Source organism: Sinocyclocheilus grahami, unplaced genomic scaffold, assembly GCF_001515645.1.
Source record: "Sinocyclocheilus grahami isolate Dianchi unplaced genomic scaffold, SAMN03320097.WGS_v1.1 scaffold230.1, whole genome shotgun sequence".
Taxonomy (NCBI): domain Eukaryota; kingdom Metazoa; phylum Chordata; class Actinopteri; order Cypriniformes; family Cyprinidae; genus Sinocyclocheilus; species Sinocyclocheilus grahami.
Window position 1 is genome coordinate 1,784,538 of NW_015505409.1, and position 19,423 is coordinate 1,803,960.

At 37.0% G+C, this 19,423-nt stretch overlaps 1 protein-coding gene across 1 annotated transcript in view; it reads left to right on the forward strand.

The window, feature by feature from the left end:
• The window catches only part of wscd2 (WSC domain containing 2), a 61,905-nt gene extending 43,759 nt beyond the window's left edge, over positions 1–18,146 (forward strand). Inside the window, exons 7-12 of the mRNA XM_016288274.1 lie at positions 2,601–2,785; positions 4,979–5,100; positions 5,183–5,357; positions 13,793–13,957; positions 14,056–14,256; positions 16,016–18,146. Of these exons, the coding sequence (XP_016143760.1) occupies positions 2,601–2,785; positions 4,979–5,100; positions 5,183–5,357; positions 13,793–13,957; positions 14,056–14,256; positions 16,016–16,368 (1,201 nt within the window). The 3' untranslated portion in view covers positions 16,369–18,146. The remainder of the gene's footprint in view (positions 1–2,600; positions 2,786–4,978; positions 5,101–5,182; positions 5,358–13,792; positions 13,958–14,055; positions 14,257–16,015) is intronic.
• The last annotated feature ends 1,277 nt before the right edge of the window (positions 18,147–19,423 follow it).

The window sequence follows — 19,423 nt, forward strand, 5'->3', positions numbered from 1 at the left end:
ACACACACACACACACACATACATACGGTGGGTACGGAAAGTATTCAGACCCCTTTACATTTTTCACTCTTTGTTATATTGCAACTATTTGCTAAAATCATTTAAGTTATTTGTAGCCACAGTGATCTTTGGGTTCTTCTTTACCTCACTCACCAAGGCTCTTCTCCCACGATAGCTCAGTTTGGCCGGACGGTCAGCTCTAGGAAGGGTTCTGGTCGTCCCAAACGTCTTCCATTTAAGGATTATGGAGGCCACTGTGCTCTTAGGAACCTTAAGTGCAGCAGAAATTTTTTTGTAACCTTGGCCAGATCTGTGCCTTGCCACAATTCTGTCTCTGAGCTCTTCAGGCAGTTCCTTTGACCTCATGATTCTCATTTGCTCTGACATGCACTGTGAGCTGTAAGGTCTTATATAGACAGGTGTGTGGCTTTCCTAATCAAGTCCAATCAGTATAATCAAACACAGCTGGACTCAAATGAAGGTGTAGAACCATCTCAAGGATGATGAGAAGAAATGGACAGCACCTGAGTTAAATATATGAGTGTCACAGCAAAGGGTCTGAATACTTAGGACCATGTGATATTTCAGTTTTTCTTTTTTAATAAATCTGCAAAAATGTCAACAATTCTGTGTTTTTCTGTCAATATGGGGTGCTGTCTGTACATTAATGAGGAAAAAAAATTAACTTAAATGATTTTAGCAAATGGCTGCAATATAACAAAGAGTGAAAAATGTAAGGGGGTCTGAATACTTTCCGTACCCACTGTATATCGCCCAGTGCAATGCATGCTGTTTACATGCAGTTATAAATATATATTTTCTGATTAGGTAATATTAACATAATGAAGTTGTTCGCGATCACAATTCACATTACATTCAAAAGAGATAAATGACCACAATTTAAACAGTAAAGATTTTATTGTGCAAAAAATGTGAATCTAATTATAGGTATATGTTTTACACGAACTAAATGAAGCATGCAAAAACATCAACAAAATTCAAAATAATTTAAATTTAATTAGATTAAATAGGCTAGAACATGTGGGTCGGATTGTGGGTGTTGTATAATAAATATATTACAATAAATTTCCATCCGTTCCATCTCGCGCACAGCCGCGTCCCCACAGCTTTCAAAGTATACTTGGATGAGCGCAGATGGACGAACTCGACACATGCGTAGTATCGCCTAGACTTCTATCTCAACAGTCACCTGTTGTACGCAGACCGTCCATGCGCTGACAAAAATTGGACAGTTCTAATGACCAAGCCACCACCCTAATGTCATCATCCATCGCGATGTTTCACTGTAGACATAGTGCGATGCCAATTTGTTAGACATCGTCCAACCCTAATAGTTTAGCAAACAAATGTTACAAGGCACAGTGAAAACATTTGGATTCTTGTCGAATGAGGGAGGCTCGTGAGCCCAATGCCCTTTCAGTTTCACTTTAAATAAATTAATTTTAGCTTTCCGTTTGTATGTTGTTTAAAATTAATGCTGTAAAACGATTAACCGCGATTAATCGCATCCGAAATAAACGTTTTTGTTTACATAATATATGTATGTGTGCTGTGTATATTTATTATGTGCATATAAATACACACACATGCTTGTATATATAAAAAAGTTGTTTATATATTAAATATATTCATTTATGATATAAATTATATGAATATAAATATAGGCATGTAAATACATGTAAATATTTTTAAAAATATATACTGTATGTGTGTATATTTATACATACATAATAAATATACACAGAACACACACATATATTATGCAAACAAAAACTTTTATTTTGGATGCGATTAATCGCAAATTTATAATGAATGCTGCTATAGCCTAATTTGTCTTTTATTTTATAGTTTAGTACCTAATTTTATTGCTACTTATTTTTCATTCTTGTTTGTAAAGGTTTTGTTATATTTACTATATTTACTGGTATTTAATATACATATAAATGAATGTAATTGTTTGCAATTACAAGTTTAACGGGTGTTTTTGGAGTATGAATTATTCTTTCATGAGATTACTTCCTTTTTTTGGCTGGGTTACCTTTCTCTTCTGTATATTGTAAACTCTAGGCTTCTAAACCAGGGGCGTTTTAGGGGCGTGATATTCAAATGACGATTGTTTTCAGTCACCACATTTATTAATGTACGATCATTCGTACGATGGAATTGGAGGAATATGAAAGTTTCATGAATCACACGTGAAGTCGTAAGTTGATTTGTACGCTCAGATCTGTGCTCGTTTCATTTTGGAACTGATTAATTGTTGGCCTCGTTGATCTGAGCTTATGCACCTCAGTTTTGAGTGAATATTCCAAGAATTATCCACCTGTTCTGGTTTGTATATGTCCAGAAACACTATTTTGTGTTACTCTTTCTGTTTGTGCTTTTTTGCATTTACGTTTGCATATTTTGTGCATACTCTTCTAGAGAAGAATCAGCATTGAGTACAGGATAACGAACAGGGCTTCAAATAGCATTTCTTCATAGCTCGGCATGTCGGAACACTAACTGGCAGTCCACTGCCCTGACATTGCAGTGAATTGAATTAATAATGATGTTTTCTCTCTGTCCTTTGTTATTAGGGGTTATCTCTATGCAGGTCTGGAGTTTGGAGCTGAGTGCTACTGTGGCCATAAGATCCAGGCACCCAACGTGTCAGAGAGTGAATGTAATATGGAGTGTAAAGGGGAGAAGAGTAACCTCTGTGGAGGACCTAATCGACTGTCCATATACAGACTGGAGCTGAGCCAGGAGTCGGCCCGCAGATGTGAGCACCCTGACACACACATACACTTACACACAGACATCTGCAAGCTCATGCTCGCATATATCTGGACGGGTGCACATATGTGACTCATCACTGATATCAATCTCAAAAGCGGAAAGGAACTCATGACTTTCATAGATAAGGCCAACTAATTTCTTACAGGAAATTGGGTAAGACTTTACGTAAGATATTGTTTGCTAATATTAACTACTTTGGTTGACATGAACTAACAATAAACAAAGCTTCAACAGCATTTATTAATCTTAATGTTAATTTCAACACTTATCTGTTTTAAATTTTAAAAGTTTACATTTGGTTAATGCACTGTGAACTAACATGCACAAAAAATTATCAGTTTTCAATATAATTAACAAAGGTTAAGAAATGCTGTAAAATAAAGCAATAAGCCCCGTGAAGCCGTGGTTTACAGTGAATTTATAACAGCTAAGGGGTGTTGTTAGGCACGACACGAAGCGGAAAACCCCTTTAGCTGTTATAAATTCACTGTAAACCACGGCTTCACGGGGCTTATTGCTTTTATAAAACGGTTGTTCCATATATGTAGCAAGGTTTCACAAAATTTCCCTTTAGCTGTTATAAATTCTCTGTAAACCACAGCTTCACGGGGCTTACTGCTTTTATAAAACGGTTATTCCATATATGTAGCAAGGTTTCACAAAATAAAACAAAGCAAATAAAATGTAATGGTATTAATAAAAACATTATTCTTCCGCCAAACAATGTAGTTCCTCAGAAACGGTTGAGTTTGCAACAAAGTGGCTGCCGAGCAACACACAGACATAAACAAAGGTGTGTGTTTGTAGAGTAATTTACAACAGCTTCGAACGCGGCTCAGCCAATCAGAATCAAGGACCGGAACTCTCCGTTTCATTAATATATTTTCCTAATGTTAACAAATGAGTCTTTAATGTTTATTGTTAACAGAAATTGGCTGTCTTGTTTATCTTTAAGCTGTTTTGATAATCAAAGCGTGATTGAAAGAGCGTAGCGCAGGGCAAATGGCTCGCCACCATTGAGCTCTCGGGGGAGTGATTATCATGAATGATTTCTGCTCTTTGTTTTCTAGTGATCGCGGAAAAATTCAGTCGCATTGCTTCAGGGTTCCCACGTGTCCTGGAAAATTGTTATTTAAAAAAATGTAATTGTCTTTTCCTGTATCCAAGAACGAACAGTTCACCACTGGCCCGAAACGATTAATGTTAGTAGTAGAAAAAGTACCATAAACATGGCATAAATCGCAACTGGCCAGTTTTTTCTCCAAACATGTGATCTACAGTCACCTCTTTTGTTTTATTTCAGGCAATCTCTGTTCCAGACTTTTAAACAAACTGTATTACAACCATTTACCAAAATGTCATTTGTGTGGAAATATTACAAAGTCTATAAACGGGCCGTTAACAAAAGCAAGAGATGCTGAAGAAACAATGAACAAAAATAATTTGTTGTAATTTATAATTAAGAGCTCATTTTAAAGAACTGATTTTATAGTTAAGTCATGGCCATCCTTGTCTTTTATTCCCACCATAATTAAATAAAAAATGTCCTTGAAGTCTTGGGAAATTATCTTTGGAAAAGAGTGGGAGCCCTGGATGATTGTTTTTCCTATCTCATTCATTTGTGTTTATTTATTGTAGCTTTGAAAACTTCTGCCAGATCCTTTTCACAACATCTGTTTTTCGAATAAACTATGAATAAAATAAAATTCATATCCATTTCCAGATCTTTATGGCACGTCCTTCACCTTTTCCCTTATGCCTCATGTTTCCTTTATTGACCAAAAATAGCACAGGCAGAAACTTGTGACATTCCACCCCGTGTGTCCTGATTAAGCACTTTTCTCATGTGACAGGATATCTGTTTGCGTATGAGAGGTTATGTGATAAACACAGCAAGTGAATACAATAGTTGTGCAGGAACAACTTAGCCTTTGATGAAACCATTCTTAAATGAATTGATAAAAGACTATATCCACATAGTGCAAATAGTGTCAGATACTATTTGAACATCAGTGTATTGCTTTTTTAATGAGTCGGTCAAAAACATTTACAAGACAGTAGCTGGTGAGGTTTTGAAACGCAATCAATCCTCACATTTTCTTCAAAAAATGGTATATATGTAGTTGTTTTTGTTGGTTTTACATTTTTAAAAATTCATATTTATTTTGCTTTTTAGATGGGAGTGCCATCTTCAAGGGCTGTTTCAAGAGGCCAGACAACGTGACCCTGGCGCTTCCTGCTAGTGCCGTAATTAAAAACATGTCAGTGGACAAGTGTGTTGACATGTGCACAGAGAAAGTGAGTACATCTGGTCTCTCTCATACTACAGTACTGTGTTTATAGTCTGTCCTATATCATCTTTTTCCTTTGTGTGCTATAGGAATTCTCTCTGGCAGCCTTGGCTGGTGAAAAATGTCACTGTGGATTTCCTACTCCACTCTTCACCCTGCATGAGCGTGAGGATGAGGAACTGTGTCTCCAGCACTGTGCAGGAGAAGACTTTGAGAGCTGTGGAAACAATGACTTCTTTGTAGTGTACCAGACCCAAGTGCAAGGTAGCATTCATTTGTTTGGACCAAAACAATGTGCTCAGCTGAGCGCACAGACAGCCCACATGCACAATATTTCCCGTTTTAAGACTAGAACAAACATGTCAGGCCACTATAGAAGCACAAAATATAGCCCAGTTCAGTCTTCACGGTGTTTCAAATGTGTGATGAGCTCTAACTGAGCTTTTGTGGCTGCATATCACTTATCGGGGTCGACCCTCACGTTTGCTAAGTTCACACTTCCTCTACACTTCCTCCTCCGTCAAAGTAAGAAGGCTTCACCGATAGCTTCACCTGTAAATTTGGCACTAAATCAATAGCATATATCATGCATTTCAGATATCTGTAGATGATTTCAATAAATGCATGCTTGTGACACTTAAATGGTGCAAATGTTCTGCTGTGCAAGCAGAGCCTTTTTCCGACACGTGCACATACATGCACTCGGCCACAAAACCACATAGAGTCACTTTGTTGACTTTGAGGCTGGGGTGATTGCCCGTTTTTAAGTACTGGTTAGTTCTCACCACAGTTTTTAAATATGCTGCACAAGTGTGTGTGAAGGGGAGGGGATGGCACATCAAAGAGTTAAAAGCATCAAAGCTTCCCTCAAATATACGCTATAGCTATTACATAAAACAATAAAAATCAAGAATATGTGGTTTGTTGATTCTCGTTAACCTTTATTTTATTCACAAAGAAAAGGTTTCCAATGATTTCACTGGCCAACTTAAATGTATTTTGTAAATATAAAGAGATTTTATATAATTTTTCTCATTTTGATGGCTGCAACACACTCCAAAAAAGTTGGGACGGAGGCATGTTTAACACTCTGTCACGTCATCTGTCCTTTTAATTACAGTGTTAAATTGTATGAGAATTGAGGATACTAATTGTTCAAGTTTTGCATGCAAAATTTTTGTCCTGTCTTGCTTGATACAAGACTTCAGCTGCTCATCAGTCTGAAGTATTTATTGTCGGATTCTCCTCCATACATTTTCAATAGGAGACAGATCCGCTTGCCAGTCAGTCACATCCACATGTGTCTATGAAACCACGCTATTGTAACACATGCAGAATGAGACCTGGCATTGTCTTGATCTAATAACCATGGACTTCCCATGATAGACTGCATCTTGATAGCAGTATATGTCTCACTACAGCTCTGTATTAGGGGCTTTTGCACCGCATCGTTTCAGGAACTAGCTAGCATGGTGGTTCATAGAGAACCAATTTCCCCCTTGGGCCTTTTACGTGGTTGCATTTGCACCGGCGGCAGGAACTCTGAAGCAGCCGACAGCATCTTCTTTGTTCGTGAATATGTTTATTCTTCATGCTTCGATTGGCCAATCAGCATACATTTACGTCACTGGTAGCTCCTATAGAACTGTTTTAGACCCTACTCTGAAGTAGGAGCTAATTTTGTTTGTCCAAACAGAGTTCCTAAAAATGAATATGTTCTTAGTTCCTGCCGTGCGAACACGCCAAAAAGCAAATACTTACGGCAATAATTCTAGGAACTATGAAAAGGTTCCTCCGGTGCGAAAGCCCCATATGCCTTCATGTCAATGGTACCTTCGCACAGATTCCAGTCACCCATGCTTTTTGCTCTGCTTAACCCCCATAGCATGACAGACCTTTGTATTTTGCATCTGTCGCTGGTGAAAGTCTGGATGATCCCTTTGGTCTTTGGGACTGAGAACTTGATGACAGATTCAAGTTGCATTTCTCAATGCAGCGGAAGACTGTGGTAAATGACAGTGGTTTTCTGAAGTACTCCAGAGCATGTGGCTATATTTGACACCATGGCATGATGGTTTGTTTTGCAATGTCATCTGAGGGCTCAAAAGTCTGTTTCAAAACAGTTTAACTTTTATTTTGCCTCTGTTCCAACTTTTTTGGAGTGTGTACAAATATTTTCTTTGTACTTTTGGGAATTAAATAAACTCACAGATTCTTGATTTGACTGCATTTTACAAAATGTCCCAACGTTTTTGGAATTGGGGTTGTACATTACATATGGTTTTGTTAGCTCACCTTACATTACATAAATTCACACAGCCTGTGAAAGCTCTGATTTAATGCTTCTCGTTACACTTGCACTCTGCGTGGAAAATATATAATATTTCGTGCACTGTTGCATCTTAAATAACTTTTGTACTGTAGTTTATTTAGTGGCATTTATAAAAGCTGTTTGATTGCTTACATCAAGAATCTGTAAAGACCGGTTACACTCATGGTGTGGATGAATTGCCTGTCGGAGACAGAAGATCATTTGTAGTTTACGGTTTCAGGACCTTTTAAATAAATGTTTTCGGGTTAAGCATTTGGAGCCTAATGATCATTTCCAAAAAAGACAACATTTTGACATAGAATTCTGTCATTTAATTCGACTAACGGTATCTGTGTAAAGTTATGACCACTAAGGCACAAGGACAACAAAGATAAGGTTATTCTCAGCTTTACACAGATAAGGTTAGCAAATTTATCGCACTGCAACTATGTTTAACCTCAAGCATTCTTTGGGACAAATGTGGGCAAAATCATTTTGTTTTTATTTGTTTTAAGTAGTTTCCTTAATCTGAGCGTACAAGACTTGACTACGTTTCCTGTTTGCCACCTGAACACACACACACAAAAACTGGACTCGATTCAACAAAGTTAAGTGGTTGAAAAAAAATTCTTCATTTGTCATTCATGGACAAAAGTGGGCACCCATAGGAAATTAATGGGAAATACTATAATTCAGTGCATTTTTTATTTGTCCAATAAAAATCAGTAAATCCAACAAAATGCAGATATACATGCATATAAATGAAGGGGTGAGCCTATACAACATTCACACTCACACACAAAGCATTGAATGAGCCTATAATATTTATAGCCTATATTTTTCTTTTGTTTTGTTTGAGCTCTCGGGGGAGTGATTATCATGAATGATTTCTGCTCTTTGTTTTCTAGTGATCGCGGAAAAATTCAGTCGCATTGCTTCAGGGTTCCCACGTGTCCTGGAAAATTGTTATTTAAAAAAATGTAATTGTCTTTTCCTGTATCCAAGAACGAACAGTTCACCACTGGCCCGAAACGATTAATGTTAGTAGTAGAAAAAGTACCATAAACATGGCATAAATCGCAACTGGCCAGTTTTTTCTCCAAACATGTGATCTACAGTCACCTCTTTTGTTTTATTTCAGGCAATCTCTGTTCCAGACTTTTAAACAAACTGTATTACAACCATTTACCAAAATGTCATTTGTGTGGAAATATTACAAAGTCTATAAACGGGCCGTTAACAAAAGCAAGAGATGCTGAAGAAACAATGAACAAAAATAATTTGTTGTAATTTATAATTAAGAGCTCATTTTAAAGAACTGATTTTATAGTTAAGTCATGGCCATCCTTGTCTTTTATTCCCACCATAATTAAATAAAAAATGTCCTTGAAGTCTTGGGAAATTATCTTTGGAAAAGAGTGGGAGCCCTGGATGATTGTTTTTCCTATCTCATTCATTTGTGTTTATTTATTGTAGCTTTGAAAACTTCTGCCAGATCCTTTTCACAACATCTGTTTTTCGAATAAACTATGAATAAAATAAAATTCATATCCATTTCCAGATCTTTATGGCACGTCCTTCACCTTTTCCCTTATGCCTCATGTTTCCTTTATTGACCAAAAATAGCACAGGCAGAAACTTGTGACATTCCACCCCGTGTGTCCTGATTAAGCACTTTTCTCATGTGACAGGATATCTGTTTGCGTATGAGAGGTTATGTGATAAACACAGCAAGTGAATACAATAGTTGTGCAGGAACAACTTAGCCTTTGATGAAACCATTCTTAAATGAATTGATAAAAGACTATATCCACATAGTGCAAATAGTGTCAGATACTATTTGAACATCAGTGTATTGCTTTTTTAATGAGTCGGTCAAAAACATTTACAAGACAGTAGCTGGTGAGGTTTTGAAACGCAATCAATCCTCACATTTTCTTCAAAAAATGGTATATATGTAGTTGTTTTTGTTGGTTTTACATTTTTAAAAATTCATATTTATTTTGCTTTTTAGATGGGAGTGCCATCTTCAAGGGCTGTTTCAAGAGGCCAGACAACGTGACCCTGGCGCTTCCTGCTAGTGCCGTAATTAAAAACATGTCAGTGGACAAGTGTGTTGACATGTGCACAGAGAAAGTGAGTACATCTGGTCTCTCTCATACTACAGTACTGTGTTTATAGTCTGTCCTATATCATCTTTTTCCTTTGTGTGCTATAGGAATTCTCTCTGGCAGCCTTGGCTGGTGAAAAATGTCACTGTGGATTTCCTACTCCACTCTTCACCCTGCATGAGCGTGAGGATGAGGAACTGTGTCTCCAGCACTGTGCAGGAGAAGACTTTGAGAGCTGTGGAAACAATGACTTCTTTGTAGTGTACCAGACCCAAGTGCAAGGTAGCATTCATTTGTTTGGACCAAAACAATGTGCTCAGCTGAGCGCACAGACAGCCCACATGCACAATATTTCCCGTTTTAAGACTAGAACAAACATGTCAGGCCACTATAGAAGCACAAAATATAGCCCAGTTCAGTCTTCACGGTGTTTCAAATGTGTGATGAGCTCTAACTGAGCTTTTGTGGCTGCATATCACTTATCGGGGTCGACCCTCACGTTTGCTAAGTTCACACTTCCTCTACACTTCCTCCTCCGTCAAAGTAAGAAGGCTTCACCGATAGCTTCACCTGTAAATTTGGCACTAAATCAATAGCATATATCATGCATTTCAGATATCTGTAGATGATTTCAATAAATGCATGCTTGTGACACTTAAATGGTGCAAATGTTCTGCTGTGCAAGCAGAGCCTTTTTCCGACACGTGCACATACATGCACTCGGCCACAAAACCACATAGAGTCACTTTGTTGACTTTGAGGCTGGGGTGATTGCCCGTTTTTAAGTACTGGTTAGTTCTCACCACAGTTTTTAAATATGCTGCACAAGTGTGTGTGAAGGGGAGGGGATGGCACATCAAAGAGTTAAAAGCATCAAAGCTTCCCTCAAATATACGCTATAGCTATTACATAAAACAATAAAAATCAAGAATATGTGGTTTGTTGATTCTCGTTAACCTTTATTTTATTCACAAAGAAAAGGTTTCCAATGATTTCACTGGCCAACTTAAATGTATTTTGTAAATATAAAGAGATTTTATATCATTTTTCTCATTTTGATGGCTGCAACACACTCCAAAAAAGTTGGGACGGAGGCATGTTTAACACTCTGTCACGTCATCTGTCCTTTTAATTACAGTGTTAAATTGTATGAGAATTGAGGATACTAATTGTTCAAGTTTTGAATGCAAAATTTTTGTCCTGTCTTGCTTGATACAAGACTTCAGCTGCTCATCAGTCTGAAGTATTTATTGTCGGATTCTCCTCCATACATTTTCAATAGGAGACAGATCCGCTTGCCAGTCAGTCACATCCACATGTGTCTATGAAACCACGCTATTGTAACACATGCAGAATGAGACCTGGCATTGTCTTGATCTAATAACCATGGACTTCCCATGATAGACTGCATCTTGATAGCAGTATATGTCTCACTACAGCTCTGTATTAGGGGCTTTTGCACCGCATCGTTTCAGGAACTAGCTAGCATGGTGGTTCATAGAGAACCAATTTCCCCCTTGGGCCTTTTACGTGGTTGCATTTGCACCGGCGGCAGGAACTCTGAAGCAGCCGACAGCATCTTCTTTGTTCGTGAATATGTTTATTCTTCATGCTTCGATTGGCCAATCAGCATACATTTACGTCACTGGTAGCTCCTATAGAACTGTTTTAGACCCTACTCTGAAGTAGGAGCTAATTTTGTTTGTCCAAACAGAGTTCCTAAAAATGAATATGTTCTTAGTTCCTGCCGTGCGAACACGCCAAAAAGCAAATACTTACGGCAATAATTCTAGGAACTATGAAAAGGTTCCTCCGGTGCGAAAGCCCCATATGCCTTCATGTCAATGGTACCTTCGCACAGATTCCAGTCACCCATGCTTTTTGCTCTGCTTAACCCCCATAGCATGACAGACCTTTGTATTTTGCATCTGTCGCTGGTGAAAGTCTGGATGATCCCTTTGGTCTTTGGGACTGAGAACTTGATGACAGATTCAAGTTGCATTTCTCAATGCAGCGGAAGACTGTGGTAAATGACAGTGGTTTTCTGAAGTACTCCAGAGCATGTGGCTATATTTGACACCATGGCATGATGGTTTGTTTTGCAATGTCATCTGAGGGCTCAAAAGTCTGTTTCAAAACAGTTTAACTTTTATTTTGCCTCTGTTCCAACTTTTTTGGAGTGTGTACAAATATTTTCTTTGTACTTTTGGGAATTAAATAAACTCACAGATTCTTGATTTGACTGCATTTTACAAAATGTCCCAACGTTTTTGGAATTGGGGTTGTACATTACATATGGTTTTGTTAGCTCACCTTACATTACATAAATTCACACAGCCTGTGAAAGCTCTGATTTAATGCTTCTCGTTACACTTGCACTCTGCGTGGAAAATATATAATATTTCGTGCACTGTTGCATCTTAAATAACTTTTGTACTGTAGTTTATTTAGTGGCATTTATAAAAGCTGTTTGATTGCTTACATCAAGAATCTGTAAAGACCGGTTACACTCATGGTGTGGATGAATTGCCTGTCGGAGACAGAAGATCATTTGTAGTTTACGGTTTCAGGACCTTTTAAATAAATGTTTTCGGGTTAAGCATTTGGAGCCTAATGATCATTTCCAAAAAAGACAACATTTTGACATAGAATTCTGTCATTTAATTCGACTAACGGTATCTGTGTAAAGTTATGACCACTAAGGCACAAGGACAACAAAGATAAGGTTATTCTCAGCTTTACACAGATAAGGTTAGCAAATTTATCGCACTGCAACTATGTTTAACCTCAAGCATTCTTTGGGACAAATGTGGGCAAAATCATTTTGTTTTTATTTGTTTTAAGTAGTTTCCTTAATCTGAGCGTACAAGACTTGACTACGTTTCCTGTTTGCCACCTGAACACACACACACAAAAACTGGACTCGATTCAACAAAGTTAAGTGGTTGAAAAAAAATTCTTCATTTGTCATTCATGGACAAAAGTGGGCACCCATAGGAAATTAATGGGAAATACTATAATTCAGTGCATTTTTTATTTGTCCAATAAAAATCAGTAAATCCAACAAAATGCAGATATACATGCATATAAATGAAGGGGTGAGCCTATACAACATTCACACTCACACACAAAGCATTGAATGAGCCTATAATATTTATAGCCTATATTTTTCTTTTGTTTTGTTTTGTTTTGTTGTTTTGTCGAATAAAAAGAGTCACTCACACCAAAAACAAAGAGTTGAATGAGCAAGTAACTGAGCATTTTTCTCAGTTTCTCATTTTTCATCCACTGCACACACACATACACACACACACACACACACACACACTCACTTACTTCAAAGTCAGATCAGAGTCCTACTGCAAAATTAGTTGATGCTTCCAAACAAAACATGTCTGAAACATGCTACTTGTTAGGTGTATTGTTTATTCTTACTAGTTTGGTAGCATTTTACGTTTTTGAGTTATTGAAAAGTGATGTTTTTTTTTTTTGTTAGAAAGAAACTAATGATTACTCTGTCTCCTTTGTCTTTTCCTTATAGCATGGTCAGATTTGTCTGTAAGCATATTTTGCCATCTTTGTATGGTCTCACCCAACACAAATATATATATATATTTTTTTAATATATATTGTATATATTAGATATTATAATATTAACGTGATAAAATCTCAAACTTAACAGGTTAAGTTTATTACAACAATGGTTTATAGATGTAAGCCTATATGCAGCCACTGAGTACTACAGCCAAATAGTGGCTATTGATATTTTTATGCCATCATATGTCACCAAAGTCACCACATTTTTAGCTTTTGGCTTACTGGGATTTTTTAATTATTGTTTTTACTGTAGTAAAAGAAATATTAAATATAACAAAAATAAGCATATTTTACATAAAATATGGTACTTTTAGATGTAAATAACTTTCAAAAACACAAAAAAATGCATAAATTGATAGTTTTTATTTTATCGAAGATAGTGATATGACATTTATTTAAAAAGAAATTGGGATTACACCCAATTCCTCTTGTTTATCACACCGCTCAAACCTGATTGAGACATTTTACTAGTTTTTTTACAGAATGCAAAGATTCTGTGATTTCAAGACTATTATTTTTGCATTTTTTTGTCCACGCGTGTTACCTTTGAGGTCATAAATATATGTGCTAGTATACTTGCTTGTCAAGCAATTTCATGGAGACTTTGAGACTTTTTAAGTGTTTTTTTCACCTCAATATCTTACATTTGCCCTGATATGTGTTCACTTTTACCTCTACAGATAATCGTTGTATGGACCGGCGCTTTTTACCCACTCGTTCCAAACACCTAGTGGCACTAGCTAGTTTCCCAGGCGCAGGGAATACGTGGGCTCGTCACCTTATTGAGCTGGCCACGGGTTACTACACCGGGAGCTACTACTTTGATGGCTCACTGTACAACAAAGGTTAACTTAACTTTTTTGTTCTCTTTTTGAGAAGGCCATCCTTTTGATTCTTGTTTGCTGATGGTCTTCCTCTCTCTTTGATCTCTCTGCGTGTGCAGGTTTCAAAGGGGAGAGAGATCACTGGCGCAGTGGTAGAACCATATGTATCAAGACCCATGAGAGCGGCAAGAAGGAGATCGAGGCCGTTGATGCCAGCATTCTTATGATCCGGAACCCTTATAAAGCCCTCATGGCAGAATTTAACCGCAAGTATGGCGGCCATATTGGATTTGCCTCTCAAGCTCATTGGAGGGGGAAAGGTGAGAAATGAAAGCTTGTTCTAAAGCCTAGTGATGTGCAATACAAACAGCAGTACTTGCATAAAGCATATAAAAACCGTGCATGTTAAATGTCTCTGTTAAAGAAATAGTTCACCCAAAAATGAAAGTTTGCTGGAAATGTACTCAACCTCAGGCTATCCAAGATGTAGGTGAGTTTGTTTCTTCATTGGAACAGATGTGGAGAAATGTAGCGTTATATCACTTGCTCACCAGCGGATCCTAAGCAGTGAATGGGTGCCGTCAGAATGAGAGTCCAAACAGATGATAAAAGCATCACAGTAATCCACACGACTCCAGTCCGTCAATTAACGCCTTGCGAACTGAAAAGCTGTGTGTTTGTAAGAAACAAATCTATCATTAAGGTGTTTTAGATTTTTTTAAATCATCGCTTCCGGCCAATATACCAGTCAATCTATGATAACGCAGAATAATGATCAGTGCTGGATAGTAACTGATTAACTGATGATCTAGATTTGTATTTTTATATCCATAATGTACAAGTCAATACAAAAAAATGGCCTGAGGGGTGAGCACATTTTCATTTTTGGGTGAACTGTCTGCTGCTAGAATTTACAAAACTTTCCCCATCACAATTTGTCCAGCTTCTCTTCCATATACAGGTGTTATTTGACGCAGTTTGGTAGGCTAACAGACCAACGTTTATAATCAGGCTAAATGTTTGAAAGAACTTCTGTTTTGTTTTTGACGTTGTCATTAGTCCTAGGGTTAAACTAAGCTGCTATACTGCGGTCGAGAGTGTGCGCTTTTTCCCTTTTAACTCTGTATGAGAAACTTGCTTAAGACTAATGATGCTTATGTTTAGGTACAGGAATCTATTATTGGGCACCAAATACAGGTTTCTGGTGTTTAAATTTGAATAGTTATAACCATTAAACCAAAACACATTTTACTTGCAGTTAATGTAATTTTACTAAAATATTGTTACATTTAAAAAAAAAAAGTGTGTAAGCTATGGTAGTGGTCAGTTTGTTGTGTAAAGTTGTCCTTACCCCAATGAAGTCCATTTTTAAGCAATTTTTCTCTCTTGTTCTGCTTCTTAACAATATATTTTTCCCACAGAGAAGCAGATACTTGTGACATTTTGGTGTCTTGATTTTCGAAATGAGCATCTTTCTGTTTTTGTTTCATTTTTGAACAGTTTTATGAAGTTGCTCGTGTGTGTGTTTTTAACACATTTTAACATTTAACACTGTGCAGTATGTTCCTCTGTTATTGTTCACTGTTCTTGTTGCCGTGCCAACAAGCTTATTAATTCTTTCTGATGCGTCACACTGACCGAAACGCAGAAGCATCTAAAAAAACATTTTTTGCTTCTTCCTTTTGTATTCCGTTCTTTTTACATCCTCTATCGTCATGATTATGCTCATTTTATTTGATTTGTGAAAAAAAGACATCAGCTCTTCATTAGCGATTATATTGTTTTCTTTCTCTCCACTGATGAGACTCAGCAGAAAATTGTATTCTATTACTTAAATACAAACAAGTTCATATATTCAGAGTGTGGCTGACTTCTGCTTAATTCGTTTTTTTCAGAAAAGTGTTCTGATCGTTGATTAAAAATATACTTAAGCAGTTCCGCTATTGAATCAAGTTGTGCTTGGTGATGTCCGATACATTTGTGCTACAAAGGTTTTCTAATGCACTAAATCTCTGGTGCCATGTTACTGCAAGATGTCTTTGTTCAAGAAGATCAACTCTCTCATTCTCTCTCAATCAGAGTGGCCAGAGTTTGTGAAGAACTACGCTCCATGGTGGGCATCCCACACACTAGACTGGCTGAAATATGGGAAGACAGTTCAAGTGGTACACTTTGAGGACTTAAAACGGGACCTTTTTTCTGAGTTAAAAGGCATGGTCATCTTTCTGGGCCTAGAAGTCTCAGAGGACCGCCTGCTGTGTGTGGAAGGACAGAAGGATGGGAACTTCAAACGCTCTGGGCTGAGGAAGCTGGAATACGACCCTTATACGCCAGAGATGCGTGCCACTATTGACGGGCTTATTAAGACCGTGGACACGGCACTCAGAAAGAGAAACCTGCCTGGTGTACCCGAGGAGTACAGACCCAGATGATACTCATCTCTTCATTTATGCTTTTTTTTTTTTTTTCACAACACACTTTTTTCCCAGCTACACCCATTTCCCCCCTAGAATATGAAATTGTTTATCATCATTCTCTTTGATTGCTTTCAGTTTTAAGAATGGTACAGTATTGCAGAAATGAACTGCTGAAAAACTGTTTGCCCTTTCATTAATAGTCTACACTACATATTAAGACATGGGCTTGTGCAACACTTTGCTTTGAGTTTAATCACCATGGATCCATCTTCCTTAGGCCAATACAAGTGTGTGCTCACTACAAATCCAGTTGAGTCATTACAGGAAATTACTGTTCACGCTTCTTATAAAAGTGTCTGTTGCCATCAAGACATCCGGGACAGCTATTTAGATAAACCCATGACATGTGTCTTTCATTAAATTGGCTTTTCCTTCGACTACTGGACTACACTATGATCCCTTAAGCACTTCAGTCTCATTGGGAATATCTGGACAGCGATTTCATTTTTAACATCTGAACCCCAGCTTCCTGTGACCACAATTATCTGGAAATTGCTTTCAGATATTATGATGCTTCTTAAAACTGATATGGACAACAAAATCCTCAATCCTCAAGTTATACCACGTGATTAGATCAATGCATGGGCGACTCGAAAACACGTTGTCTGGTACTTGCCTTCAGTGATTTGCAGGCAAATTGCAGCCTTTATTGAGCTATCGATTTAGATGAAAGCAACCAAGTTCTTCTGTTTTGTGTTTAGAGCACTTCTACGTTGAGATTGTTCCATTGAACTTTAGTTTTTCTCACTGAGGTTTTAAGATGTGTTTGCAGTGCATGGGTGATCAAAAAATGGGGGCTTCTTGTAAATTGCTTAAAATGACACTGACTGACCCTTTACCCCTTTTATTATTTGAATCTGTTAAAGAGATACTGTAGTTTTCCCCAAAATGAAAATTCATTCAGTTATGTTTTTGACAGACGTAGTCACAATAAATACATGAGAAGAGTTGTGTATCAATACTTGGATTTACATGAAGATGTGTAAATGATGAGAGAATTTTCATTTTTTGATGAGCTATCCCTTTATGCAAAAAAACTTTCTACACCAATTTATGTCCCAGGTTAGACTGTGAGAGTAGTGTGAGGTGCACTGAATAACTTCCCCACAAAATCAAATAATTCCTCCCAAAATATCATTAGATGTCAGGCTTTGGATGCAATTATCAACTTTTTTTGTTTTTTGTTTTTTGTCAGTGTTTTAATTGCAGAAGTTTTTATTCAAAACAGCGAATCAGCTTGATCTAATAATCTTGAAGGGGTGAAAGCAAGTATGAAGCAATGTTCTAAAGAGACAAAAAGCACCTCGAAGGTAAATTTCTGCTTCTATGCTGGAGACCTAATAAAATAACATTCAATACATGTAAATACACATATATATTTTTGTAATGCTCACAAGGAGAATGACTTTAAAAGACAAAGCAGCACCTATATTTTTGAAAAGGCTTTTAAATTTGAGCATTACACGCTTTTCATTTCAAAAAAGGAACTGAAGTGTCTTTCTGAATGTATTTTGTATGGAGTGAATGTAAGGAATTTCTACCAAATGATTATAGAAATCAGAGAGTAATTGCCAGCAATGCAAAGGGAATTAAATGATTGCAACAAGATTTTTATTATAATTGTAAACTGAGAGAACTGTGTGAATATATGGAAAGGTTTTGCATTTGTTTGGATGGTGCATCAGATGTCCTGATCAATAAATTGTAACGCCCCAAATTCTCAGAGGCCCAGCATTCATTTATGTATGTAGCTGCTTGCTTGCTTATTTATTTATTTATGTATTTACTTAAAGATTTGAATATGATTGTACTTTTTTTTTTTTTTACATTTATTTCTGTGTGCATTTGGTGAAAAGGCTGAAGAAACAAAAAAATAATAATTTAAGCAGTTCCGTTCTCTCTTTACAGCTGTATTGACACTGCATTTTAAATGCTTGTTGGGTTTGGCACTTTCTAGAATCGTTGAACCCTGGTTTTACAAATCTCTCATCTACTTGTCTGTTGTTTTGTGTTGTTTTCACAGGGTGGTGTGATACGAGCAGCACTTGAGCAGCCAGTGCTCAGAGCTAAATTAAGCATCTTTGTTGATAAGGTTACTGCGGTCATAATGATGGAGACTAAGGCTCCCCGCCGTACATTTAATATGTGGTAGGATTTATTTCCAAACATTAGTCAGTCTGGTTATAAAATGACTCACTGCTGCTGTACACTAAATGGTCAGTGGTGAAGAGCTGCAGACTGTAACTCAATGAATTAAACTGCTTACTCAAAAGCGAATCTAAGCGATCTTTTTGTCTGGTCATTTGTCAAAATGATACAGGAACCACATATGGATGCCAAGGCGACTTGGTTTTAAACTATTGTCTTACAGGGGTCATAGGATGCCCATTTTCCACAAGTTGATATGATTCTTTAGGGTCTTAATGAAAAGTCTGTAACATAGTTTGGTTAAAATTTCTCAATGGTAGTATAAAAAACTTTTTTACCCTGTCAAAAACTACGGAAGTTCTAAGCGGCCATGCATTATTATTATTTTCCTTCTTGTTTTCTCGTTATAACGACTTATTTTCTCATTATATCGACATAACGAGAGTTGTTTTCTCGTTATAACGACTTATTTTCTCGTTATATCGACATAAGGAGAGTTGTTTTCTCGTTATAACGACTTAATTTTCTCGTTATATCGACATAACGAGAGTTGTTTTCTCGTTATAACGACTTAATTTTCTCGTTATATCGACATAACGAGAGTTGTTTTCTCGTTATAACGACTTAATTTTCTCGTTATATCGACATAACGACAGTTGTTTTCTCGTTATAACGACTTAATTTTCTCGTTATATCGACATAACGACAGTTGTTTTCTCGTTATAACGACTTAATTTTCTCGTGATCTCGACATAACGAGAGTTGTTTTCTCGTTATAACCACTTAATTTTCTCGTTATATCGACATAACGACAGTTGTTTTCTCGTTATAACGACTTAATTTTCTCGTGATCTCGACATAA